The sequence below is a fragment of the Symphodus melops genome (genome assembly GCF_947650265.1).
Source record: "Symphodus melops genome assembly, chromosome: 2".
Taxonomy (NCBI): Eukaryota; Metazoa; Chordata; class Actinopteri; order Labriformes; family Labridae; genus Symphodus; species Symphodus melops.
In genome coordinates this window covers 3,984,330-4,010,771 of record NC_136692.1, presented here as the reverse complement: position 1 = coordinate 4,010,771, position 26,442 = coordinate 3,984,330, and the positions used below count along the sequence as shown (strand labels likewise).

General features: G+C 42.9%; 2 protein-coding genes across 4 annotated transcripts; one reads left to right on the top strand and one right to left on the bottom strand.

Annotated features, from left to right (window-relative positions):
• Positions 1 to 16: 16 nt before the first annotated feature.
• On the bottom strand, positions 17 to 10,084 carry wfs1a (Wolfram syndrome 1a (wolframin)). 2 transcript variants are annotated; one of them, XM_079338093.1, is made up of 12 exons: positions 9,542 to 10,084; positions 8,357 to 8,883; positions 6,453 to 6,532; positions 4,634 to 4,778; positions 4,367 to 4,534; positions 4,038 to 4,115; positions 3,810 to 3,949; positions 3,571 to 3,708; positions 3,198 to 3,443; positions 2,735 to 3,013; positions 2,399 to 2,559; positions 17 to 1,945 (listed from the first exon to the last, which is right to left on the bottom strand). In XM_079338093.1, the coding sequence occupies exons 2-12, from the start codon at positions 8,868 to 8,870 to the stop codon at positions 760 to 762; spliced, it is 3,135 nt and encodes a 1,044-aa protein (XP_079194219.1). In that variant the 5' UTR covers positions 8,871 to 8,883; positions 9,542 to 10,084; the 3' UTR covers positions 17 to 759. The 2 variants fall into 2 exon arrangements, with proteins under 2 accessions (XP_079194219.1, XP_079194220.1); XM_079338094.1 differs by having other exon boundaries at positions 3,571 to 3,705; positions 9,542 to 10,082.
• A 1,314-nt stretch (positions 10,085 to 11,398) lies between these two features.
• crmp1 (collapsin response mediator protein 1) lies at positions 11,399 to 22,095 on the top strand. 2 transcript variants are annotated; one of them, XM_079337672.1, is made up of 14 exons: positions 11,399 to 11,844; positions 13,561 to 13,649; positions 13,784 to 13,968; positions 14,128 to 14,292; positions 14,829 to 14,890; positions 15,012 to 15,092; positions 15,994 to 16,062; positions 16,152 to 16,272; positions 16,387 to 16,543; positions 18,113 to 18,254; positions 18,348 to 18,518; positions 19,127 to 19,306; positions 20,000 to 20,165; positions 20,827 to 22,095. In XM_079337672.1, the coding sequence occupies exons 1-14, from the start codon at positions 11,494 to 11,496 to the stop codon at positions 20,916 to 20,918; spliced, it is 2,031 nt and encodes a 676-aa protein (XP_079193798.1). In that variant the 5' UTR covers positions 11,399 to 11,493; the 3' UTR covers positions 20,919 to 22,095. The 2 variants fall into 2 exon arrangements, with proteins under 2 accessions (XP_079193798.1, XP_079193799.1); XM_079337673.1 differs by lacking the exon at positions 11,399 to 11,844 and adding an exon at positions 12,366 to 12,612.
• The last annotated feature ends 4,347 nt before the right edge of the window (positions 22,096 to 26,442 follow it).

Sequence of the window (26,442 nt, the reverse complement as noted above, 5' to 3'; positions counted from 1 at the left end):
TATTAATTAAAGAAAAATCCAACCATTTATTTGAGCGACTTTGTTATTTATTTAGGGGTCTCTCTGGACAAAGTGGTAAATCTCACCACAAACAAAATGAGAGATGCAAAAAAAAAAATCAAATTCAAATGTGCTTTTTAATAACGAGGCCCTCGGCCAACACGAGCAAGAAATAACTGGCAAAGAGAGCTTCAAACGTCATTTCTGCCACACAACCTCTACAATGAACTCACAAGGATTACTAGGTAATTGATCATGATGAAAATGTACCAAATAATATAAAGCCTAACATATACTGTACATGCAAGCATATCCCGCACACAACTTAGAAATCCTTCATACAAAAGTAGCATCAACATTTGCCTGTCAAAGATAATTTCGTTGGCATTCATGGTTGGTCAGCTACACACATTAGCTTCCCCAATTATGAAAGAATTACAGTTTATTTTATTTTTCTTTAAAACAATAAAGGACATATTCAAATACATATTTGAAAGGTGTATTAATGTTTTTCCATTTTCTTGGCATTTTGTAAATTTGGTAGAAAGTAAAGTAGGCATCTAACAATTCCTGAACTGCTTTAAATGTACATTAATTAAAAAAGTAAAAAAACAAACAAGAAAACAAGTGAACTCATGCACTAAAAAGATCCATTTACGATCAAAATGTAAACCAAACTGCAAGTTACATAACATAACCACATCGACAGAATGTCAGCAGGGCCTCCTGAAGAGGAGTTACTTCTTTCTTTCTTTCCTCTCAGGCAGCGATCTTTGCTGACAGAAAGGGGGAAAAGAAAAAATCAAAGGCAAACTTCAGGGCTCTCATCGTGGTGCGTCTCCAGTCTCTCTCGATCTTCACCTGCCGGCCCCCGGTCAGCAGTGAAGTAGCACAGTCCAGGCAGTGGATCGCCTTCAACTCGAAGGCCGGAGCTCTGGCACCTAGTCGGCCATCTAGCTTGGTGCTGAATTCCACCATGTTCCCAGGACTCAGGTTCAGCAGAACCTGTCTGAATTCATGGCTGGCCATCAGGATAATATCCCTGGCTGGGTCATCCGTGCTTCCATCTCGGATCATCCCGACTGAGACCTCGAAACGATGGCTGTCGAAGCGCTTGATGTGACAAGCGTGTTTTGCGAGAGCCTTGAGCTCGCACAACTCTTCTTCTTCCTGCATCCGAAGCAGCATGGGCAGTGACACAGTCGCCGATTCAGAGCCGGCTGCCAATTTAGAAGCTGTGAGGTTCGCAACTGTGGCATTTTTTGCCTCACATTTTGGATACCTCTCTCCATATAGGCAGCGAAGCCAGTCCCCCATGAACACTGGCAACATGTAAATGACAGACTGTGCCCCATTCTCCGTCTCGGCCACACGGACATGCCTGAAGCGGCCGGTCCAGGTGACTCTGTGCCCTTGCAGGTGGCTACAGAAGAGCTGCGTCTGGGCCATGCCTTTGGTTTCCCAGGCAGGAGGCCCACACACCTGGCTGTACTGACTCCAAGTCATTGTTGAATTGTACACCTTCTGCCCCTCTGCATTGTACACATAGATCGCAAACAACAGAATCACCATGGAGATACCTAGCAAGATGAGTTTGACAGGGCCACGGTGGGTGAGTGAGCGGACGACATCCAGAATAGACATGCTGAAACGTGTCCACAGACGCAGAGTTACAGGAATCGCACAAACCACCAGAGTCACGATCACCTTCGTCAGCTCCAGCTCCAGGAACCACTTGCATATCTGGATGACGAGCATGGCTGCGAGGCCAAATGCCAGAACAGGCAGGGCGAACAGGAAGAGAAAATAGGCTACACAGGTGCGGATTAGACCGATAGCGGAAGAATTCTGGAGGAGAACCACTGAGAACTCGCACCACATGAAGCACACAAGGTAAGGAACCAGGAAGCAGTAAGTCCCCCTGAAGCCACGCATCCTGGCCATGCTGAAGAAGAAGAAAAAAGGAAAGAAGAGAAACACATTATTCAGGGTATAAACCAATTTAAAAAACGAAGAAGCCATAATAATCCAACCCACATAATCCGGTGACAACCAGTCTTGGTACCAGCTATTATCTAATGACAATAGAGCCGAGCCTCCAGTGTATGAACAACTTAAGGACTGTCAGATCAGGACTTCTTTTCAGTGTGATGGACTTGAAATGGAGTTGGAAAATACGGAAAATGGAAAAGAGTTTGACCATATTCCAACCTTAGCTGATTGTTTTGGTCTGGTTGGCAGGTGAAGTAGCCTGTTATTGTCCAGAAAGACAATTCATAGACCCAAAATGCTGCTGAAACCCATGACAGTACTTCTAAGACTACAAACGTCCTGTCCGTTCCCCTACAGATTCTGTTCATGTCATTTTTAGAGATTACCATTTAGCTAATCAACTCACCTGAAGAACAGATAGAACAGGTAAACATACAGCAGGCATGGGAGACTGAGCTTCAGCAACACTGACTCCCCGAGTGGCAGTGTGGCAAAGGTGTGGCCAAGGAGACGAATTGCCATGTTTTCTGGCATGAACTGAGTCAGGCAACACAGAGAGGAAGCTACCTACATTATAAAAAAAAAAAAAAGGAGTATAGGAGTTCATTTTGAGAAAACATTCCATAGCAACATTTAAACCAAAAGTTTTCAGGCTGTTTATTCAATCTATAACTTGCTTTTTTTGTTATGAAGGCTGCGACTTTGATCATTTATGCTAAACAAGTGTTGTGCTCTACCTGACCTCTATGACCATTGCTCTGCGTGCATATGTGGCAGCAGTGGGACTGAGACTCTTGTAGCTGACAGCAGTAAAGAAGATGGCCACAGTGGAAAGCTCAGAACAAGGGATCCAGCCCTTGTCAGCTACAGGGAAGGAGAATATGATGAAGAAAACGGAGACTATAAAATACAGGTAGGGTTCAAGGTTGTTCCAGCCAAAGTTGGTCTCTGCCTGCTCCACATCCAGGCCGGGTTGAAAACGTGTCAGCAGAGACGTCAGGGCACTGAAGTTTTCCCAGGTCTGCGAAAGGAAATGAAAAAAACCAAAACATGTGAGTTCAAAGGAAGGAATGAAAACTAAGCTGAATTTAAAAAAATAATTTAAAAAAAATAAAATCTCCAAATACATTACAATAATCAAACCCTGAAGCAAAAGCACATTTTTGTCTTCAAAAGGGAGACACTGCAGAAGCAACTACCCTCACCTTGCTGCTCTGAAAGACCCTCAGTGTGCAGATGATCATGGAGATGAAGGAGAGATAGAAGACCAGCAAAGGGATGACAAAAGCGAAGAGGTCGACGGTCAGGTTGCTGATGATGAAGAAGAAGATCAGTGCGTTGACGTGCTGCGTGGGGATGACAGTGCTCAGCCACTGGACGCCGGCTCGTGACGCCCAGTCCACCAGGTGCTCCTTCATTTCAACGATGGAATGCAGTGGGTACTGCAGCATCTGAGGACAGAGACGCAGAGCTGACGAGAGACTGAAGAGATCACTGTGCAAACATTTCAAACTGCTATGAAGATTAAAAAGTTAAAAAGTCCATTACATAACTCCTCATCTAGTAGATATGAGATACCATGAGGCGGGATTTCATGTCCATGGCCTTTTTTATGGCGCCGTTCTGCTGAGAGTGCAGCATCACACCACTTCTGCTGAAACTCCAAGAACTTCTGTGGGATTTCTTGTGTCCTGATGGTACCATCTCAGCCTTCTGCTTTTAGACACAAGCAAGTTCCCATGAAGGGTAGAACAGATTAAACCATGAACTAAATCTAAAATCATTGTCCTGCGGTTAAGAGATCCTCTGTATTTTACCTCTTCACTGCTGTCCTGAGGTGTAAGGATTTTACTCTTGGTTGTAACCTTGCTGCCTTTTTGGGGCGCAGACGGGACAATGCCTTGTGCGTACTTTTTAGTGATCTCAACAAAGTCATCCAGGTCGACCAACTGTGAGGCTGAGAGGAAATAAAGCAGGAAAGAGCATGTTCTTTCTTTCTTTTGTGTAGGTTTATTTCTTTCTGCTCTCTCTCACTGGATACTTACACTCACTGTTGACCATGCTTTCCAGCACCTTCTGTGTCTGACCTGAGGTTGGGCCAGGAATCCTGCTTGCAGTGCCACCTATTGGTGAAGAAGGATCACAACAACAGTGGGTTACAGATACTGCCTTGGAGGAAATGTGATATTCTTCAACGTGACAGCTGCAAATACTGAAATCACAAAGGGGGGAACGTGGGATAATGCCAGCAAATGTCAAAATGCTGCAGCTTTCTGTGCAGTGTGTTGAACACCAGGCAGGATTGTTGTCACTATTCAAGAAGTACTTGAGATGGTGGTGTGGGCGTCTCTGATTTGTGAGTGTGTATCCATACCTGCGTTGACCTGGCTGACATTTTCCAGCATCTCAGCCACAGCCAGCTTCTTCTTCCTCTCTGGGTTGAGTTTCCAGTACATCATCATGGCCGCTTTACGCACTGCCAGCTCAAACTTACTCTCAGTCGCCAACTTACGAACGTCTGGCTCATTCTCTGGAGTGATTCCTTGTGAAGAATAGTGGACAGGAATCAATGAAGAGACCACAAACACAGACACGCAAACCTTTACTGTACGTGCATGTATTCAATAAGATGAGCGTCAACCTTTCCTCTGGATCCAACAGCGCTGCAGTGACCGAGCTGCACCTTTTCTCCCCTGCTTAGCTGCTTTAATCAGCCAATGAACAGCCAGCTGATTGTTTCGCTCTGTGTCCTTCTCTTCTGCAAGAAGCAAGTAGTGCTGGCCGAGCTGAAACACAGAAGAGAGGGCATGGATAAAGCGTGTTTGGCCTTTGTCTGACAAGAGTTCACATTTACAGTATTACATGCATTTAGAATAATCTCCAACTAATCTAGAGTTAGGTTTTGCATTAAAATCACTTACATTTTACCAGGAATTATTTAATTTTCTAAGACAGATCTCAAATGGTCATTCCATCATTATTTTTTAAAATTTGATAATCGGTCTAGCATTTTAATTTAGACATAGACAAACTGGTTATTTTCAGTCAAAGACAAAAAAGTCAAAGTGGAAAATGAGGCTACTAAAGGTCTAAAGGTCTTCAGAACAGCAAATAACCACCTGGAGCTTTGACTAGAATCTTTATTTCTGACATTTCATTTACATTTCTTTTTTTTCAGATCTAGATTCTGCCTCAACATCCATATGAATAGTATTGTGTTTGGATATGTTACGGCATATAAACTTGTACATTAATTCACAGTGTCCTTATCGTATCAGACAGTCCTCAAGGCCCACATGTTCCAGCCAAACAGTTTATAGTCAAGATCCTGGATATGAATTCACAGCCTATAATTCCCTGTGTCATTAGCCATCTGGAGATAAAAGCTCCAGCGACACTTGTTCTTTGAAGTTTTATTAACTTTATTAGACTGACACGTTTCAGCTTTTGGCCTTCCTGCTACAAGTACAAGTGCTGCTTGGACTTTGCAACCTCTTAAAGCCTTTCTCTCTTCAAGCAGTTTGGTAGTTGGTGAACTCTGCTTCATTAGCCTACTGGCTAATATACCCGTAGAGGCCTCAGTAGAATATCAAGTGACTGTTTTCTAATTTGAACTGTAATTTCATAACTTCTCCAACAGTCATAATGAAATGCATCTATTTTTAAGAGACATGTGTTCATTTGATTTGAATCAGCAATAATGTGTTTGACGATTTAACCAAATGGTCTCATGAACCTGCTTAAATGTTACACCACTTAAATTGACAAAATCTTCAACACATCTCATTGCTGTTAATGGCATTGCAAGTTTGTCAAAGAGACTGCACTCATACAGACCTAAAACACAGATGTCTTGCATGCACTTCATGTTTAACATGCTTAAACATGAAGTACTGTTATAATGTTAAGCTCATGCTAAAAGCTATATGAGGCATTATATGAGATTTTTAATGCATGTACGTCCAACCACGGCACAGATTTGGCCATATGTTTTGACATGTTCCCCCGCATGTACCGTGGTTATAAAGGGGGCTTCCTATGTGCAGTGCATGACATACAGTAAGAGAAAGTTCAAGACATATAACCAGCCACTGAGGAATTTACCCTTTTAGAACTCGGGCTTCTTTGGTGCAAAGTGTGGGCTCATCTTTCACCCCGACTACTCCCCAGTTCTTCTGCAAGTTACTTCTTTTTAACATTTGCATTTAATAGCACAGATTTAAAAAGAGTGCGGAGCGTGTGAATGTTTCATTGTTATTGTGTACAGCTGTGATACACTGTCACAGACTGTCTAATGATTTGTAAGCGTGACAATATTTTCTTGGTGTATCATATTGAAAGCCTTGGATCTTCTTCCGAGTGGCCAAAAATAGAACAGTGCTCATAACCAGACTGAGTCAGCTAGCAGCACTGAAAACAATGCCAAGTGCCATTCTGTGTGCATGTGCTTTAATACTCACACGGGTCTGAGCTCTGGCATCGCCAGCATTGGCCTTCTCCTCTATCTGCTCCACAGACAAATCTTCCTCTGGTTCTTCATCTGTACATCATGACATCAGGAGATATCTTAAATGTCTAAATATGCATCATAATTAATCAAAAACTTTTCTTTATTTGCACGTAGTTGCTGACCATCATACATGACTTGCTACGCTATACAGTTCAATTGAGGAAAGCTAGGTTCAGATGTGCCGCTTGTCAACAGACAAGGCAGGTAACTGCTAAGCGGCCCCAGGCGAGTTAACACCCCCCCCCCCCCCTTCCCAAGAGCTGACAAATTTCAAACCACAGCAGTAACTCAAAACACGAAAATGCTGTTGCAATGACAGTAGGAAACCTCCCAACCCCATACAACTGCGTTTACTCTTATTACCTGCTTAAAAGTTACGAGGAAAATTAAAAGGAATTATTAAAGAAAGAGTTCAGAGTGTAGAGACACTGGCAGACAGTGGTTGATTTTTGCCGAGGGCCAGGCAGACTCTAGATTCGCCTCTGGCTTTGTTGCGCACTGTTGATTTAATAAACACTGTGCTCCCAGCCAGCAACGAACAAATCCCAACTGACATACATGTAACATGAGAATAGCAAAAAGTCAGAGGTGGAGTAGATGTCAGAGTGTGTGTCTTTGCATCTGTCTTTCTAGGCTGGTATTCTGTGCCAGGACCTCAGGGCTCCATCAACACAGGACCCAGGGCCCAAAGGTATTTGGTAGTAGTTCAATTTAAAACTGCTTAATGGTTCCTGTATTGCTAACAAAAGGTTGCTTTGTAGCAGCAGAGCGTACACTTCTTCTGAATAAAGAAAAAAACAAACAAACAAAAAAAACAAAAAAACAATTTGCTTTGAAAGTCACCGTCTTTAGCCACTCGCTACTGCCAGGCACGTAGCTCTGGTTAATAGGCCTGCTCAACAAACTCTACTGCCAGGACGTAAACAACAGGCCTCAGTTAGAACTGTAAGGAGGCCAAAGGCTTGTGGTGCTAGCACTGATAATGTTAGCCACACCTGGTATACTCATTTGACGTGGTTCACCTGCTTAATAATGTACTTATACATACAATAACATGATAGCAGCTTTTTAAATAGCTGTCAATTTGATTATTGATTAATGTGAGGAAATACAGGCTATAGGCCACTAGGCTACGTGCAATTCAACTACAGACAGTGTTTCACCCTGTTTAATAAATTCTGACTGTTTACTTAAATTTAGACGAGTGGATTAGCTACATGTACATTGTCTGTTAAACTGACAATATGTAAACATTTCCCTTTTGAATTTATTTTCCAATTTCCATGAGGGGGTATTTGTTAAAACATCCCGCTGGTGGAGTAAGTGATCAAAGTTGGTATAATCATCCTCTGGGGATTATAAACGTGCAGCATTTCATGATAACACAGCTGGATGTATTTCAGTTTGGACCTCAGTGGGTGTTGACAAACGAACGGGCTGACAGTTCTATCTCTGGGGTTTTGCTCTTAACATGCTTTAAAAGGTTGACATGGTATGTGTTACATGGGTGGCTGAAGTGAAGGCAAGTGTCACAATATGCATGTTAACAACTCTTAACCTGCCAATCCTTCAGTAAACAGGACATGATCATGAATGCTCTCCAAGCAATTCAAGAAGGGATAAGAATTACATTTAATGTTGAACACTAAAAGCTTTTTCTCTGTAAGTCTTTCTTCCTCTACACAATACGCTATGCTTTATTGTTTCTACATAAAGCCAGGAGAGGGGTTTATTCAAGGGGAGAGTTCCTCTCCACTAAAACACAGTGATCTCTACCTGATCTGGAACTTGGGCTGGTGTTGCCATTTAAACAACGAGTCAAATTATAACCAAATTGAATAATGGCACGCTTACCTTCCTCTTCATCATGAGCATCCTCCTCGGCCTTCCTAAGTCTTTCCTGTATTATCACTCGCTTGGCCATGGAAGCAAAGCTGCGTTTTACAGGGGCGGGGGAAGCCATGTTAGAGGGAGTATCTGTTGGAGTGTTGTCAAAACTAGTTTGTGTATAAGATGCAGATGTGAGTTTAGAAAATGATGAGACTTTGGGGGTTTGGGCAGGAGGAACAGATTTAGTGGGGAGAGTTTTGGGGGAAGCTGGAGGCTTTGACTCGACAGGAGGAGACTCCAGAGGTGTAGAGCTGATGTGTGCAGAAGGATGAGAGGAAGAAGATAACTGTCTGGAGTCTGCCTTTGATTCTGTGGGAGATGAAGATTTTAGGGGGAGAGAAGGGGCAGCAGAGGAGTTACTGGAGATCTGGGACAGAGGAATCTGTCGGGGGGAGGGGGCAGAGGACCCATCCGGGACAGGGCATGACCCCTGGCTGTTGACAGAAGTCGCTGCTGATGGTGGTGAATCCTCCTCCATGTTACCTGGAATCCTGACGACAGATTGGCCTGTTAGAGAAACTGGAAAACCCTTTAGGTGTGTTACGACCAAAACATGATTAATCGGGGGGGGGGGGGAAAGCAGAATAACAGCTCTTTTTCTAACTATTTTTTAGGCCAACATTGTTGAAAGAACGTACCTTAATGGGAAACCAGTTGAATTAAAATTGAACTAAGCAAAATGAAGAATGAGAGCAGGAACATTCTGATAGATTAACACTGAACACTGTACATTTTGAAGTTATTTACTCTTGAATGTTTTCATTTCCTGGGACTCTATTCTTTGAACACCAGATAAAATCAATGGAAAATATTACCATATATTACTACACTTACAGGACAGCTTTACTAGCCTTTATAAACGGGATTTAACAGGCAAAACAGCACGTTCATTACATTAAACTTTTTAGCAATGAGAAAAAATACTAATAAAAATAATATTACATTTGGCAAGATTAGAATAAGAACATGAGTATTATTAAATAAGATTTCAATATTTTTAACACAGCACAACTCTTAGTTAATAAAATACTCTCTTTTGACACTTTTATTTAATTCTAATGCTAGAAGTGATACTAGATTGTTAACAGAATTTGAGAGCAGCCTAACTTGGACTCTGAACTTCATGTTAAATCATTTCTCAGCACTCACCGAGCTTTGAGCAAACGCTCCTCACTTTGTGACTTCAGAGACCAGTTCTCGTCCAGCAGTCCTCCTGACTTTAAACGTTGTGTTTGTAAGTTAGTCCATGCTGAGCTCCTCTCACTCTCACAGCTCCTCGAAACCAGAGACTCACACCGTCTGTGGTTAAAGGGCTCTCAAGTGTCTGCTCTGGCAGAACACCATCACAACACTACGCCTCCTCCTCTCGCTTGAAATAGACTCGCTCCTGATAGGCTGATATACATGCCAGTCAAACAAACAGCCTCCCTGATTGGTTTAGTGCTACTTCTGTCTTTTGGGTTATTTCTTTTCATTACCTGCTTAAACTATTTCTAAGATAATTTGCCCTGCCACTCCTACATGTGAAACATTCCTATACTGTTGACCCTTGTACTGTTTTTAAATATATATATATAGCCAATAAAAATGTGTATAATTTATGTTCATTGAGGATCCATATGCTGTTATCGCCACTGAACGGTTTAGGCAGGGACATTTAAGCAGATTAAGGGGTTCCAGTGGGGGCCTTCCTTTAATCGAGACTGACTCTCTCCCATATGGCAACAACGCTTCAAACAATCTAACACCTTAAATGAAGGGAACGAGGCATGAGGTGTCATACATTTGTAAGGAAGTTATGATTTAAGTCACAATGAGGTGTTGGGATAAGAACATGCTGAATGCATCATTTTATTTTAAAACAGCTTAATATGCTTCATAATTCTTAAAAGAATAGCACTATTTTTTGTATATTTCTCTATGTTACAATGTTACATTTGTTTATACAATTTGGTAAATGAAATAAAGTTACTTTGGGGTTATTCATCTATTGCACGAATTAATCCCTTAAAACCTGACTGGATTCATCCTATGGTAACACTTCAAACTAAGCTTCATGCTTTATATAAAGAACAACTAATGATGACTACTAAGCAGCCAGTATGGCACTAATTAGCACGCTATTAAGCATAAGCATTAATGGTGAACACTGTGACGTTAATTTACAGTGTTACCCTCATTATTTAGTGCACAGTTGTTAATAGTTATTCTGATGATTTAAAAACGTGACGTGTGCCCCATCATAAAGTTTGACTATGTTATAGTTAGATCTATTCTATACTAGTAAAGCTGTCGAGATGAGTTTTTGCGTGTGTTGTATGAGCTCCATGGAATGTGTTGGCGCTCCGTTTCATCTTTGGTGCATTGTTCCTGTGGGAGCTGTCCACCTGCGCGAGTGCTGAAAAGACAGCTCCAACTTGTCCTCTCTCTCTCTTTCGACCTTACCCAGTATCTCCATGAGTCATTACAGTCTGACTTCTGCTCCTACTTTTGGTTCACATCAGCAAACACCCCATTAGCACACGGGTCACTGACCTGTGAACAGTGAGGATAAAAGCACCTGCATGCATGCATGCTGCAGCCTGGAGCCTTTTCCTGCAAGCTGCACTCCATCGTATCAGTGCTTTAGTGTCGTGCAATATGTCTGCCTCTACATGACAACTGCATGATGGCACACAGACTTTACCAGTCTGTCTGGCCCTCCAGATGTGGGTTAAAAGATGAGACATGCTGGTTTAATCCGCTGATAGTGTGACGGGATCACGCACAGCCCCCCAGCCCCCCACACTGGGGACTTGCTCCCCTTTTTTGTGTGTGTGTTATTTGGGTGCGTTTGGTCACAAACAAGGCTCTATACATTCAGCGTATAGTTCTTACTATACGCGCCACCTGTAAGAAAATGAGCATTGCATCCTGTGTATGTGGAGGAAGCATCTTTAGGTAGCCCGGAGAGAGCTGCTGATTTTTACATTTCAAAGCATCGGAGCGCGCTCGAGAGGCGGGGCTGCCTGACAGTGACCCGGTTAGACGTAGAACAAGCGAGGCTCCTGTCTCCATCCTTTCAGATAGGGGGGAGTCTCTGTCTGAGAGAGGAAGCCACAATGTCTGACTGCAGAAGAGAGTGGAACCGGGAGGATGAGCTGCCCGTCTACCTGGCGGGACCGATCACCACTGGGCCGCACCAGAGGAAGAGCTTCGGCATGTTCAGCTCCGTGGAGGGGGCGTTTGACAGCAAGACCATAGACTTCGATAACTACGCGGTGGGGAGGAAAGGGAGCCGCACCCCGAGGAGCGGGAGCCGGGAAAGGCTCTTGGATGCCGGTGACCCCATTGGGAAGACGCCCGGCGAGACCCGGGATGGCTCACAGTCCAGCTCGCCTGGGGAGAGAGACGAAGGACGACACGGTGTGGAAGTCAGATTTGCAACAGGGGACGAGAGCCAAAATGGGGAGGTACGACAGACGATTTCACCCCCTGGCATCTTTGTTTTTTTTGGTCTGGTTTAAGGTCGACCCTTTGATGACTGTTTCTTGAAAGAGATTTGCTTATCCATTGTAAGCCTACGCCTATAACAAAAGGCAAAAAAAAATCCCGTCTGCAATTTAAAGAAGGAACCATGTTTATTCCAAGTAGGTATAAAGAATGTGCGTTGGCCTGGTTTTGTAAGATCAAATGTGTTAGTTATTCCCATTCCACGGGGTTTCTGTATATTCCTACACAAACGCCTCAGGTTGCATAAATGATTACGTTTGGTGGTGCATTGCAGGTTCACCATTTTGGTTTACATCTGCGCATCTCAAACAAAGTTCTCCAAAAAAGATGCGAATGCCTAAGCATGTCGATGTGTGGTGCTGAAGTGGACGGCGGCAGAGGGCTTCTCTCGCTGTGTTGTTTGTGTGCGCGCGCGTGGAGGAGGAGGGGGTGTGAGCTGCATCGCGACAGGACACACGCTCAACTGTCCGCACACGCGCACGTCGAGAATCGTCACCTGTCATTTAGAGCGCTCGCTCAACGTAGCCGTGCGGCGGCGGATTCATAGCTGTCTCTGTCTGGCACACGCGGAAACAGAAACAAACACATATAAAGCGAAACAAAGGGGCGCAGCACAGGAGCGCAGGAGTCATCGCAAGCGGCTTTACAGCCCAGGGGCAGAGCCACGACGGAGCGAGAGGATGTCTGGGACCGGTTACCAGAGTAGAAACAGCATCCCCCACCTGACAGTAAGTGACCCGGCCTGTCCAGACCGGGTTTGGCCGGAGAAGCTCTCCACTTGTATGCAAATCCCTGCTGCGTGCAGGCAGATAGGGGATTAAATTCTTCGTGCAGGAGGACTATGTTTCTCATATTTGAAAACAGGAGCAAACCCAAAAGAAGGAAGGTGACAATACTAATTGTCTCTGTCAAACTGAGCCTGTGTTCTCGCTCAGGGTTACACAGGGTTGTGTAATCTCGCTGCCTGTCACAGGGATTAACTGTGTGGCCTTGACGATCGAACTAGGAGCAGCCCAGGACACAATGCATGTCATGGCACAACACACAGGTGTTAGACTGGATTTGCACTTCCTTTTTTTTTTAATACACAGGCTACGAACCATAGCCAACAGAAAGCCGATCATTTAGTATGGATCCAACTGCAAAACACAATCAGTAAACACTAACTAACCTGTTGGAGAACAAAGGTCCAAATCCACAGTGTGTATTAATGTTTTACATTTCAAGCTATTGATGCTGAAAATAGAGCAGGACTGTCAGCTACCTTCAGCTGAACCATTGATGATCACCGGTTACCATGGAGACGGAACATCTTCCTATGACTTGTTGCTAGGCACCCTATAGGTGGTAGAGGGCTTGGATGCATGTTCTTCTGAGGAAAAAAGAAAGTGGTTGTCCAACACTGTGAGTCAAAGTGTTTTCTATATGATGGAAGTGGTTTTGTAAACGTCTTCTTAAATACAGTAGTTAGCCTACATAACAGACAGCGAGCACTTGAAAAGTCCCCCTGAGCTCTGCATTTGTTGGGCTTTGCATTTCTTTTAACCTCGTCCACTGTACTGTGTCATGATGCTGCTGTAATGCCATGGCTTACATAACCCATTGTGCAATATATCCAAATGTCAGCGATGGATTCACCCCCTCCCCTTTTTGTCCCTCTTCTTCTCCCCCTGCAGAGTGACAGGCTGTTGATCAAAGGAGGGCGGGTGGTCAACGATGACCAGTCCGTCTATGCAGATGTCTACATTGAGGACGGGCTCATCAAGTGCGTATACAAAGACCCAGAACTGCAGAAGCAATAAAAGTTGTAGCTTTGAGTATCGTGAATATTTTTTCTGTCTATGATGAACTCCAGCATTCAACCACCCTTCTTCTCTCTTCACCTTATCCCCGGCACAGGCAGGTGGGGGAGAATCTGGTTGTACCAGGTGGGGTCAAGGTGATCGAGGCTAATGGCCTCATGGTGATTCCGGGAGGGATAGACGTCAACACCTGTCTGATGAAGCCGTACCTGGGAACACGGCCTCTTGATGATTTCCACCAGGGCACCAAGGCTGCACTCGCGGGGGGCACCACCATGATCAGTAAGCGATTCAGTGATACCACACAAGACAATACCACTGTATACAAATCATTAGGATTTTAAATGTAACCACCGTACAGATAAGATGCGATATAACTGAAAGGTGTGAAATATTGTTTCACTCTATCCATCTTAACCGTCAACCTTCTCCACTCTCCAGTCGACCACGTCACCCCAGAGCCTGGGGACAGTCTGCTGGAGGCGTTTGAGTTCTGGCAAGAAGCTGCAGATAAGAAGGCGTGCTGTGACTACTCCCTGCATGTGGGCATCCCCCAGTGGAATGAGACAGTCAAAGATGAGCTGGAGCTGCTGGTGCACGACAAAGGTGGAGCACTTTTTTTAAAGTCATTCAAGAGCTGTGGTCACTGATGTCGTCCGTTCTTCTCTTTCCCATTTTTTTTTTTTTTGGGACCGATTTTCCCCAGAAACAATAGAGCCCAGATTTAGAAACCATGTGGTCCAGTGTTGAATCCTCTTAGAATGAAGCCACAGCGGGAATCCATTGTTGTCATGACAAAGCTGTCATGGAGGCCGTGGCCAAATTTAGCTTGTAATCTTTCTTAAGTCAAAAATCACTTTTCTTTTGGGGGAGCTCAAACATAATGCAGTAACTGAGCCGAGGCAGCCGCTTGTGTGAGCCGCGTCTTCCATAAACAAAGTTGTGAGTTGTTATTTTTTTGGGGCGAAGGCGCCAGACATAAACAAAGTCTGCAAGCTTTAAAAGTCCTTTTGTGTGTAAGGTTTCCCCCTTTTAAACACATGTATTGTATTAAACAATGCATCATTTTGTCCCAGTTTGTCATTGAGTTGTTTCTTCTTTATCACCCTCTTCTCATAAATTGACGGTTGCACTCTTGTCAGGTATCAACTCTTTCCAAGTGTACATGGCTTACAAGGACGTCTACCAGATGTCAGACTCTCAGGTACGGATTAATTAACTGCTGCATGAATTCACTTGTTTCTAATCTGTCCTTTAAATATGTGCCGTGCCATCTGCTAAATATAACTTTTTTTTTAAATTCCTTGGACTCATCCCTCCCTTAGCTGTACGAGGCTTTCTCCTTCCTAAAGCAGCTTGGTGCTGTGGTTTTAGTCCACGCTGAAAATGGAGACCTGATTGCTCAGGTAGGTGTCACATAACCTCTTATTTTTTTATCTCTTGGCGTCTCTGTTAACATCCTCATAACCTGTCTTTACTCAGCCTCCTGACACAGCCGCACAACAACCTCTGACACATAATGGCTGGACTCAATCAATATGTTTTACGTAGATCGTCCGCTGCAACCTCTGCTGCAGTGGAGAGATGTTCTTGTTACATAACATCCCAGCTCGCACAGAGTGAGAGAGAGGATTAATAATAAAGCTGCTGCTGCTGGGTGTGTCAGGTTTAACGCTAACAGCCGACCGTGCTTTTGCCCGTTACTTTACTAATGATGATGATGTAATGATAATTAAAATGATGATGGTGAAGGTGCTGATAACACTGACAGCCGTGATCAAAAGTGGGAGTCGTAGTCGTGAAAACAACGGGCTCAATTAAGAGGGGCGATTATGGTGAAAACCAAGATGTATGTGCTGATTAATGAGGCTAATGGACGCTAATGGGAATGCTAATGATAGATTAGGAGATACTTGTTAATCTTACTGTGATGGAAAAAGAAAGATGGGTGATGAAATGCAATAGAAGCGGCAAATCCCTTCAGAAAAACAATGAACAAAAAAAAATATTATTTTTTTTAAATGCACAGAAATCAAGCAGGTTGTCTGCTTTTCATCCAAATCTTGCTAGCTCATATGCGACTGTCACAATTCTCCCCACCATTCAAACGCTTACCAGGATTACAATGCACACTTCATTTTCTTTGATACGTGACAGACCATGAGATCTCATTTTACGGCCATGGCATTCCAGCAACGGCAATATAACAGATGGCTTATGGGTAAAACAGGAGCTGACAATTACTGTGTGTAATGCTGACAGTTATTGTAGCACGAGTCAAGATAATTGTTTCCCTTCGTGCGACAGGAACAGAGAAAAATCCTGGGAATGGGAATCACCGGACCTGAAGGCCATCCTCTGAGTCGCCCAGAAGAGGTGGGATCGTTTTAGTTTCTTAAGCTGTCTTTCTCCTGCACAAACAACATGAGTTTTTAAGCCTTTTCTTCACTTCCTCGACGACGCAGCTGGAGGCTGAGGCCGTGTTTCGAGCCATCACCCTTGGCAACCGAGTGAACTGCCCCGTCTACATCACAAAGGTGATGAGCAAGAGTGCAGCCGACACTATCGCCCAAGCCCGTCGGAAAGGTTGGAATCTTTTCTTTGTGCTCCTCTGATTCTCAATCATCTCGTGTCTCTGATTCCATTTTATTCACTCCTATAGTATTCGTGACTATTAAACTCCTGATCTTTCCACAACAGGCTCTGTCGTTTTTGGAGAGCCAATCACAGCTTGCCTGGCTACTGACGGCTCCCACTATTGGAGCAAGAACTGGGCCAAAGCTGCTGCTTATGTGACCTCTCCACCTTTAAGTCCGGACCCCACAACCCCAGACCACCTCCACACTCTGCTGGCCTGGTGAGTCATGACGTAAACACGCTGTCTTTTATCATCTAGGCCCTGACTCATTTACATTTGGTGATGATGCTGCTCTGAACCGATGAACAGACGTAGCCTCCAGTATGTTGAAACATTTCTCCTGAATGTGCAGAGAGCGCCGAGTTTAGCTTCTGCAGAGTGAAATGCAAATGATCAAAGTGACACCAAAGGAGACACCTGAAAGGATCAAGCTGTCACCGTTTTCTTTTTTCTCAGTCATATTTTAGTATTCATGCCCCAAATAGCTCTTAATGCAACGCTCGATGTCGGCCCAGCTTCAGAGCACAGGGAGAGAAGGTGAAGGTTTGAGGAGGGGAGGGCCAGAAACGAGGAGGTGGGAGAGACTTCAATAACCGGTGTGATTTTCATGAGTATCATGGAGAGGGAAGAAGTGGCCCTGATCAAACCCACCTGAGCTCCCACTCTAACCTACACACACACACACACACACACACACACACACACACACACACACACACACACACACACACACAATGCTCAGAACATCCTGCTGTACAATTTGGACTGGCCCCGATTCCATAAATAGCGCAGGAACTAGACTCCTTCATCATCTGTTGCCTTGGCTACCAACTACCTTCCTCCTCTTCCTCTTCCTCCTCCTCCTCCTCCTCCTCCTCCTCCTCCTCCTCCTCCTCCTCATCTCCTTCTTCTCTTTTTCCTTTTTCTCTTCCTTCTCTCTTCCTCTTTCTCCTTCCTCCTTTCCTATATCCTCCACCTCCACCTCTTCCTCCTCCTCTCTTCCTCCACCCTTTGTCTCCTCCTCCTCCTCCTCCTCCTTCTCAGGGAGGGTCCGTGCTGTCACAGCGGTGCTGGTGTGATTCTGCTGTTGTGTTTGAGCTTCTGCTGATGCCACAGGATGTATTTTTAGGTGTATTTTTCGTTGGCTGATGAAAAGCAAACACTTTTTTTGTCTCCTCACCTCTCATGGAGACAAAAGACTTCTCTGATATCTACTCTCATGGTTCCACAGCTCTCTATCACAAAGTAATCACTGTGAATAACTGAAGGATAAAATGCAGAAAAACAAATGTCCTCGTGCAGAATTCATTTTCCTGTTTGTACTCAGGAGGTGAAGTCAGTTTTACATATCGACAGCTTGTTTCATCTTGCAGAGCCTCTTTGTGACGTGACGCTGTTATGGCCTAAGGAAGTAGTATTGCAGCTTTGTTGCACCAATCTCACTGTTTAATCAGGCTGGGTTTTTTTTCTGCCTTGGGCCACTAACATGACTTGTACTTTTACTCACACGCTCAAAGAGGACACCTGGTGGCTTGTGGGTGAAATGTCTGCTTGCGTTAATCACGGTGGCTTGGCTGTGACTTTTGCTTGAACAGATTTTTTGCAGCCAAATGTCCTCAAACTGCCAATCTGAGCACGCAAGATATAGAAAAGAACAGACCAGAACACATGTGTTTGCATTTGCACTTTAGTTAGATTTGTAGAAGATGACAGAGTCTGCATGGAAAAATGACAAAAACAAATTCTGAATGCTTCTGCTTCCTTCATATTGTGTTGCCTTGTCAACAGTGGGGACCTCCAGGTGGTGGGCAGCGCTCACTGCACCTACAGCACTTCTCAGAAAGCCATCGGTAAAGAAGACTTCACCCTGATCCCCGAGGGAACCAACGGGATAGAGGAGAGAATGGGTTTTGTGTGGGACAAGGCCGTGGTGAGCGATGAGGTCGTGTGTGTGTGTCAGTACGGCTGCTGGTGTGTGTTTTCGTCCACTACTCTTAAAAAAAATACAAACGTCTGTCTCTAGGCCATGGGGAAGATGGATGAGAACCAGTTTGTGGCAGTCACATCGACCAACGCTGCTAAAATCTTCAACCTGTACCCTCGCAAAGGCCGGATAGCAGTGGGCTCCGATGCTGACGTCGTGATCTGGGACCCTAACAGCGTGAAAACCATCACGGCCAAGCTGCAGCAGTCGGTGAGAGCACTAGCGCTCTTTAGTGTTTTTAACTTGGACTGCAGTACCCATTTTAAGCACGAGGTGTCAGAGTCACTTATTGCTGCTTGATAATTCCTACTTTTGCAGATTGAAACAAACAACGCTTGTCAATTTTGAGATGCTGCGAGACATTCGTGGGGTTATGTTTTGTCTTTTTTTCATTTTTTTTTGCATTTGAACCCAGCAGGAGTGAGTTAGAGGTTAAAGTGAGACACAGTGTAGTGTAGCTATCAGTCAGTGTTTAATGTATTCAGTCTGCTTCTTCACTCTCACACACCATAATCCAGACTGCTGCCGGCTTTAGGTTATAATCCCCTTTCACCCCTCACCCATTCTTCGCTGCCATCTTTATACCCATCCCCCTGTATTCACACTGTCATTCCTCATACATGCCCCGAGCCTCTCATTTATTCATCCCCCATCTTCTCAGCTGCTGCATTTTACTGCATGTATTAAGCTTTGATACAATGCTTGCTAAAACAGCCCAGTGGGGTGGGACAGAGTCCAAATGGTGGGGGTGAAATGAAAGACTTGTTCATTTGTCTAATTCTCCGCATCCTTTGTGTCGTCGTGTTCTCTGCACACAGGCTGCAGATTTCAACATCTTCGAGGGCATGGAGTGCCGCGGGGGTCCGGCGCTGGTGCTGAGTCAAGGTCGGGTTGTTTATGAGGAAGGCAAGCTGCAGGTTCAGCAGGGTACTGGACGATTTATTCCTCGCAAGCACTTCCCAGACCTTCCTTACCAGCGTATCAAATTCAGGAACCAGGTACAGTACACATAACACAAAAACAACTGACACTTGAAAATGTGCAAAGACAGCGAAGCAAAGCTGCAGCACAAAAAGTTAAACAATCAGGGAATTCATCATTTTCCAGCCATTTAAATATTTATATAAAAATCCTTTAAGTTGACATGTTGTCAATACTTTATTATGGTTGTCATTTAAATTTGGGTTTCTTTGGCTTCTTAACTCTAATATATGATGATCACATATTAAAGTGCTAATGGACCACATATTACTTTTTAACTTTCTTTATTTTATGGCTTTTTATGCTTTTTTTTAAAGACAGAACAGTGATTACAGTCACGTTTGAGGACTTCAGCCTCTGTACATGGCCCACTAACCACTGGGCCACTGGCACCCACGCCTTTAATTTCTTAGGATACATATTATAAATATAACATACACGTTTTTTTTTGGGAACACAAGTTGAAACGGTAAAAATACTTCACTTCCTGTTACAAAGACAGACTTTGCATAGTGTAGCTGCTATAAGAATCGATATGATGAATCTGGGAAAACAGATCACGCATAAGTCACTACGGTCACTTTGGGGTTTCAAGTCCTTATTGTTGGTTTTTGATACACAAGCTTTCTCTCTCTCTCTCTCTCTCTCTCTCTCTCTCTCTCTCTCTCTCTCTCTCTCTCTTTTTCTGTCTCTGTTGGTTTTCTATCCAGGTAAAGAACCAGCAGGGCGTCACTCGTGGGATGTACGACGGCCCGGTGCATGATGTCATTTATACTCCTAAATATATCACTCCTTCTCCGTCGGCGAAAACTTCTCCCACCTCACACCATCCACCACCAGTACGCAACCTCCACCAGTCCAACTTCAGCCTATCAGGTAAGAGTAAAGACACGGTCCACTAATCAGGGACTCTTTGCTGCTTTTAATACGTTTGAAAGAACACAAACATACAACTACATTAAAATACTTTCTTGTTAATTTGACAACCTCTGTGTACAAAGCAGTACCTCACATCTCTTTACAGATTCTGTCCTGTAGATTCATAATTTGTATGTGTATAAAATCCAGCTCTCAATCAAAAAGATAACATCAAGGCTAGTGGGGATCATGGGAATGATTCTCTCTCTGACTTGACCGTAGTCGAGACGAACATGAAGTGTTTTATCGCAGCAGGTAGCATCTACAGCAGCTTTCAGTTTAGCATTTCCTGCCTCCGTATTTGACCTAACACCCGTTGTTTCCTTGGCAACGGTAAATATTGTGATGATTTGAAAATGAAGGCAGTACAGGCAGCAAGCGGTGAATAAGTCAGTATGACACCTACACTCCCCTGCTGCAGGAGTTTCAGGCATTAAAAGAAATGACTGAAGTAGCAATAATGTTGTTCATAATGGTCTTGTTGACTTTTGTTGATCATATTCATCAGTGGTAAATTCAGTCTGTTTCCTCACCAGCTTTAAAACTCAGACTCACAGCCCCAGGAGCTTTAAGTAAATACAACTCACACTTTGTTTTTGTTTTTTTCATTATTTCCCAGGAGCGCAGAATGATGACAACATCCCTCGTCGGTCTGGTCACCGTATTGTAGCCCCCCCTGGTGGCCGCTCCAACATCACCAGCCTTGGTTAAAATCAGCCTGACTGTGCACAAAGTGTGTTTGCTGTGGGGTTTCACCTCTTGTGTGTGTGTGTGTGTGTGTGTGTGTGTGTTTGTGAGTGTATGAGTTTGACTGAGAGTGTGAGCACACTGATGTGAATGACAAAAACATTGTATTTGTTTTGGCACAATGGTCACATGCTCTTTGAAGAAAAAAAAGAAAAAAAAGATTATGATTTTCATCAGTTTGCCTTGAGTCAGAAGCACATAATCCAATCAAAGAAGAGCGTGAATGACAATCAGCAGAGTCATTCAAAGATGTTACAAAGTCACGATCGGGGCACTTACACACACACACACATCTACACACACACACACACACACGGTTTTGGACCCCCTCCAAGCACCCAAAGGGTGACCCCAGTATTGTGTCAAAAACGTCCCATACCTTCCTGTGAGCATGACTTCCTCCGTCCCGCTCCTCCTCTCATCCCTCGTCTCACTTTGTGGGTCTGCTCAGACTTGGTGCTCCTTCTTCCCAGCTGAAGAAAAAATAAAACCTTTTCAACACTTTGGCAATATTTGTTTCAATGTGGCTCGAGAAGACGAGTTAAACATACTGCATGGACGCGTCTTTTAATGTTGCACTACTTGTGGTTTATTGTTCGGTGGAGGAACACTTTACACTCAAGGCACATTTGTATTCGACTGCACAGACATACTCTTGTATTGGTAAATGTATGACACTCACTGTGGATAGAGCCAGCTGTAACAACATCTAATATGAATTCATCCATTCTAACTGTGAACGTCACGAAACGCGATGTAACTACACCACTAAGATACTTTATGCACAGGTGTCAATACTCTCCTATACTGTAAAGTGTGATGGTAGACGGGCAGCTCTAGTTTGTTGTACCTACATGGTAGAGTTTCACATTAAGACTCAATGATGTGTGTGATAGTTTTCTGCCAATCGCCCATGCAAGAAATAGATCTTTGTTGTTTATTGACATGCTCAACTCGCTGCTGTAAAAGGGCTTCAGCTGCCACCCTCCCTCTCTTTAAACCCTTTTTTTATTTTCATTTGATTGACTCTGGATGTTTTATTGGTGCGTTTAATGTTTCTATGCCACGCCGTTATGTCGCTGTTGTCTGGTGTCTCCAATGAAACTGCTAATGATCAATAAAGACTCGACTGTTGTCAAAAGTTATGGTTCAGCTATCATTCCTGAGAGTTTATTCCACCTAACAGACACATAGAGTAAGTCTCTTTTTAACAAGCCATTTCTTCTGGCTATTTTTATGCTGTGAATTTCTCTTGCACAAAAAAAAGTGTGCAGATACCGCCGTGTTCCCACAGCGGCCATCGTCCTCCAACATGCCTTCAGGATAGAAAGATCAAAAGCCAATAATATCAGGATGTGTGTTTTGCTTGTAAACTGTTGGGTTGATAAGGTTTTTCATTTAACCGTCTCATGTTTTATTATCAACTGAAAAGAGATAGTTTAACCTGTAGGGACATTAAGGCTGTTTTTCACTTGTCTTTGATGTCAACAGCTAATGAAGGAGTATGGGGAACGATTGAGTGCGTGGCGTCCATGAAAAAGAAAAAAAAAGGTTTGAATGCATTTTGTTGTGGCTATTTGAAAAAAATCAAAAATGTCATCAAACATAATCAAATGAGCACTGGTGCATCATGGGAATGTGTCTAACGTCCATGCAAGAGATCCACGTTTTTTTGTTGGTTTATTCGGTAAAAAAGAAAGCAAACAATAGAATTTAAAAAAAAGGTTGCTCCTGCCGTGCCTCTCTGCTGCTGGTATAAAACCCCCACTGGCCAGATAAAGTAAACTTATGGGGGCACTGATAGTGTTGCAGTTATGACACGTGCCCTATGAATGAAGGCATTACTCTTCAGCACAACAGCTGTGGGTTCAAATCTGACCTCTGACCCCTCTCATCTCTCCTCTCAATGTTTCATGTCTCTCTTCAACTGTCCTGTCTAATAAAAAGGCCCCAAAATATCTTTAAAAAGATAAATGAATAAACTTAAAAAAGACTATTGCAAACATTTTAAATGTAACTCTTCATCAAATTAAAATTTGGAATTTATTTTACATTTACATCAGCTGGAGAAACAGGATCAATCAGAGCAGATTTAATTCACATTCAGTGTGACACTTCTACCATCATCATCATCATCATCATCATCAATATTTTCAGACAGCAAATCTAACTTTAAGTTAACAGATGACACATGCTTCACTTTGGCGTTAAATAGCTCTCAAATAGCGTACAATAAAAAAATGTCGAGTGTTATTATAGAGCTTAACAAAGCTGTCACTTGGAAACACGGTATATAAATAATTGTGCAGCAACAGTAGTGTATCTCCACCCATCTGTTCTCCCGGCTGAATGTTTCTTTTTATCTCAGTCCTTGATGATAACAGCCAATTTACTCTGCGTCATTTTCTCGTTTCATCTGCCTGAAATTGGCTTCACTTTGTTTTTGTTGTGTTTTCTCAAAAGAAAAGAAATCTTTGAAAATAAGCCTGCTCATAATTGGTCCCCGTCCTCATGGGCCAGTTTCATAAATATTAATAAAAGTACCACTTTAAAATGTACGTTATCAATAATTGCTCCACTACTAATCGGCTTGAATTTTATATTCTTCCTGTCTTGGATGATTAAATCAGTGTTGGTTTTATTTCGTTTCTCACTCTCAGACTTGAAGGCTTGATTATAAATCGTACCTATATACATTATTTCATTATTGTCTCTTGTATATATACATTTATTTGTAAAGCACTTTGGTTCACCTCCTGTTGTTTTTAAAGTGTCATCTAAGTGAATGACTTGACAATGTAATTATAATATATAATTAAACTGTAACAAACATTAAGGTTTAATTGCTGCAGTTTGCTGTTTATTTTTCTGACACAACACTTAATTTGTCAACTTTTTGAATATTAAATTGGCTACTTTGAGTGTGTTTTAAATATGCTCTTTTATTTATACCTCACATTTATTGTCTGACAAACATAATGTACATTTTCATCGTACAGATATCAAGTGTCAGGCTCCATCCTGAGGTGTAGTGCAGGATCTCATTCTGCATGATCATCACACTATAAAGATGATCATGTTTTTTAGGGTTCTTTATCTGCCATTTATTATCATATTTAATTGTGTCATATGTATCAGTATGGTCACATTACAAAATATCTGGTCCTCTTAGTGATTGCAGTGTGAGAAAAAAAGCACATCGTCTGCTACTTCTGTAACTTTCCCATCTTCCCGGGGAAACCGCTCTGGGACCTCATCCATATATATTATAACTTACAGACTGTATATTTGAAAAGTAAAGCTTTTCTGGCTTCCACTAGTGCTGAACTGATTCCAGAAAACATCACCTTCACGGAAACCTACAGAGACCTGCGCGCTGCTGCTGCCATCTGCTCTGGGAGCAAACCAGAGAGATGTAATATTGAGCTTGTGAGAGTGAATTTTTTGTTTTTGTTTTTTCTGGTCCTGAAATCACAGAAATGGAAATAGTTGGAAAGCAGTGTGTGTGTGCTCGGGGTATATAAAAGTCTGAACAGGTGCCATAACAATGCAGAGACTCCCCGTCCCTTGAAAGGAACAGGCGGCTGTTTGGAAATAACCGACAGGTTGACTGCATCCAGGCAAATTACTGAGCCAGCTGTGCTGTTTTGCCATCACTAATGGTCTCCTAGGTGCCTATATTGTGTTTATCTGAGCTGCTTCCAACTACTTTATATGAAAATATTCTTTTCACCTAAAGGCAGCAACATGGTGAGGGAAATGAAATGGCAAACAAAAACCACAGATTTGGCAATCAGTTCTGGTTTTGATGCCATAAAAACTCATTATCTAGTAAAGAGGTTAATGTTTAATGTGTGCTCATTGTTTAATGTTTGCATACTTGATGTCACTTGAAAATATAAAGGGACAGTGCTTACATGTAGCTCTTAGATTTTCTCTGTCAGCCTGCAGCTTGGATATGATTGTAATGTATCATCTTAATAAGTCCCGTAATGTGAAAACATTTCCATGTTGGAATTTAAAAAGTTCAATACTTTTTAATCTCTTAGACAGGCAGATTAGAAAATATGCTGCAGCACGCTAAGAACTAAAGTGTCACCCATGGGACATCTAAAACCCTGCACTTTATTCAGGCTGTAATTCTCCTTTTGTCCAGTGGGGGTCCTTGTTGAGCTTTGTGACAGGAGCAAATCTTGCTTTTGAAGGCTTCTCATTGGAGGAGGATGGAAGAAGTTTCATGAGAAGTTCATAAAATTAACTTGACCCCACACTCCTTTCCCTTTCGAAAAAACTACTACTCCAATTGTTAGTCTATCTACTCAAATACAAGAGTAGATGACAGCCTTAATCTGCCTAATACCTATCCACTATAAGCCAAACACTTTCCCATTTGCATTTGAATCCCACTTCTGATGAGAATTTGTACACTCATTGTGATATGAACCCCCCCCCCCCCCCCCCCCCCCCCCCCCCCAAAAAAAAAACATGACAATGGAGCATCAGATGTGTCTCCGGTCTATCAGAGGAAACTGTCGACTCTCAGCCAATCACTGATAACACACACCGCTGCAATCACTTGAATGCAGCAAATTACACACCAGCACCTACAGGTCATCCCCCCCCCGGATAAAGAGGAAAAATATATGATATATTATAAATACAATAACATGTTTAGAGGAAACATACTCAAAGCAGATAACTCTTGGAGGAAGTAAAGAAGCAATTAAAATGTTGTGTATAAAGGCAGTTATACAAAATAAATCAGTTAAACAATTCATAAGGACTGAACATACATGCTTCTTAAAACTGTCCAAAGATTGTAGATCTGATGGTTTGTGGGAGTTGATTCCAGAGAGTGGGGGCTAAAACGACAGAAGCACGTCCACGTTTCATTTTAGAAGTAGAGCGGGGGATGCTAAGATTAGATGAAGTTCGTGGACGAGGAAAATGGACCAAGTTCAGAAATGAAGCATGGCGGCGAGGTCATGCAGTGATTTCGATGTGAGTAAATCCGTGCGGATTTAATACTTGATTTTTAATTTTACAGGTAGCCAATGAAGGGATTATCTGGCATCTGCATTTTGGATTGACCTGTGGTTTAGTGATGATTGGCTGACATATAATGACATTTACTGCACTGTAAACTTAAAGGGAAAAGAGTGTATTCCAGGTAACCATTGTGAACCATTATCATTTCTTGTTTGCAGTTTATTTGAGGTTGTTTGTGTCTTGCAGAATTCAGATCTGAAAACTTCACTCCTCTAATACAAAACCTTATTGGTTTGTAAATGTTAGTGCTTAATATAAAGTCAGCCCAGCACTCCTGATATTTGTGACTGATGCAGAACTAAACAAAAAAGACGAGATAACATGCCTAAAGTGTCCTTAATCAGGCCGTCTTGCATCATAGTAAAAGTAATGCTACTCCCCCCACTGAACTCCAAATAATGTATTTGATGTAAATATTCATGAATGAATGGTCCAAATC

Coding starts and splice junctions, on each gene's coding strand:
- crmp1 (XM_079337672.1), top strand. CDS start 11,494: ATGTCTGACTGCAGAAGAGAGTGGAACCGGGAGGATGAGCTGCCCGTC. Junction 14,293..14,828: donor GCTGCTGGTGCACGACAAAG/GTGGAGCACTTT, acceptor CACTCTTGTCAG/GTATCAACTCTTTCCAAGTG. Junction 18,255..18,347: donor TTGTGTGGGACAAGGCCGTG/GTGAGCGATGAG, acceptor GTCTGTCTCTAG/GCCATGGGGAAGATGGATGA.
- wfs1a (XM_079338093.1), bottom strand. CDS start 8,870: ATGGAGGAGGATTCACCACCATCAGCAGCGACTTCTGTCAACAGCCAG. Junction 3,709..3,809: donor CTCAGGACAGCAGTGAAGAG/GTAAAATACAGA, acceptor TGTGTCTAAAAG/CAGAAGGCTGAGATGGTACC. Junction 3,444..3,570: donor ACATGAAATCCCGCCTCATG/GTATCTCATATC, acceptor CTCTGTCCTCAG/ATGCTGCAGTACCCACTGCA.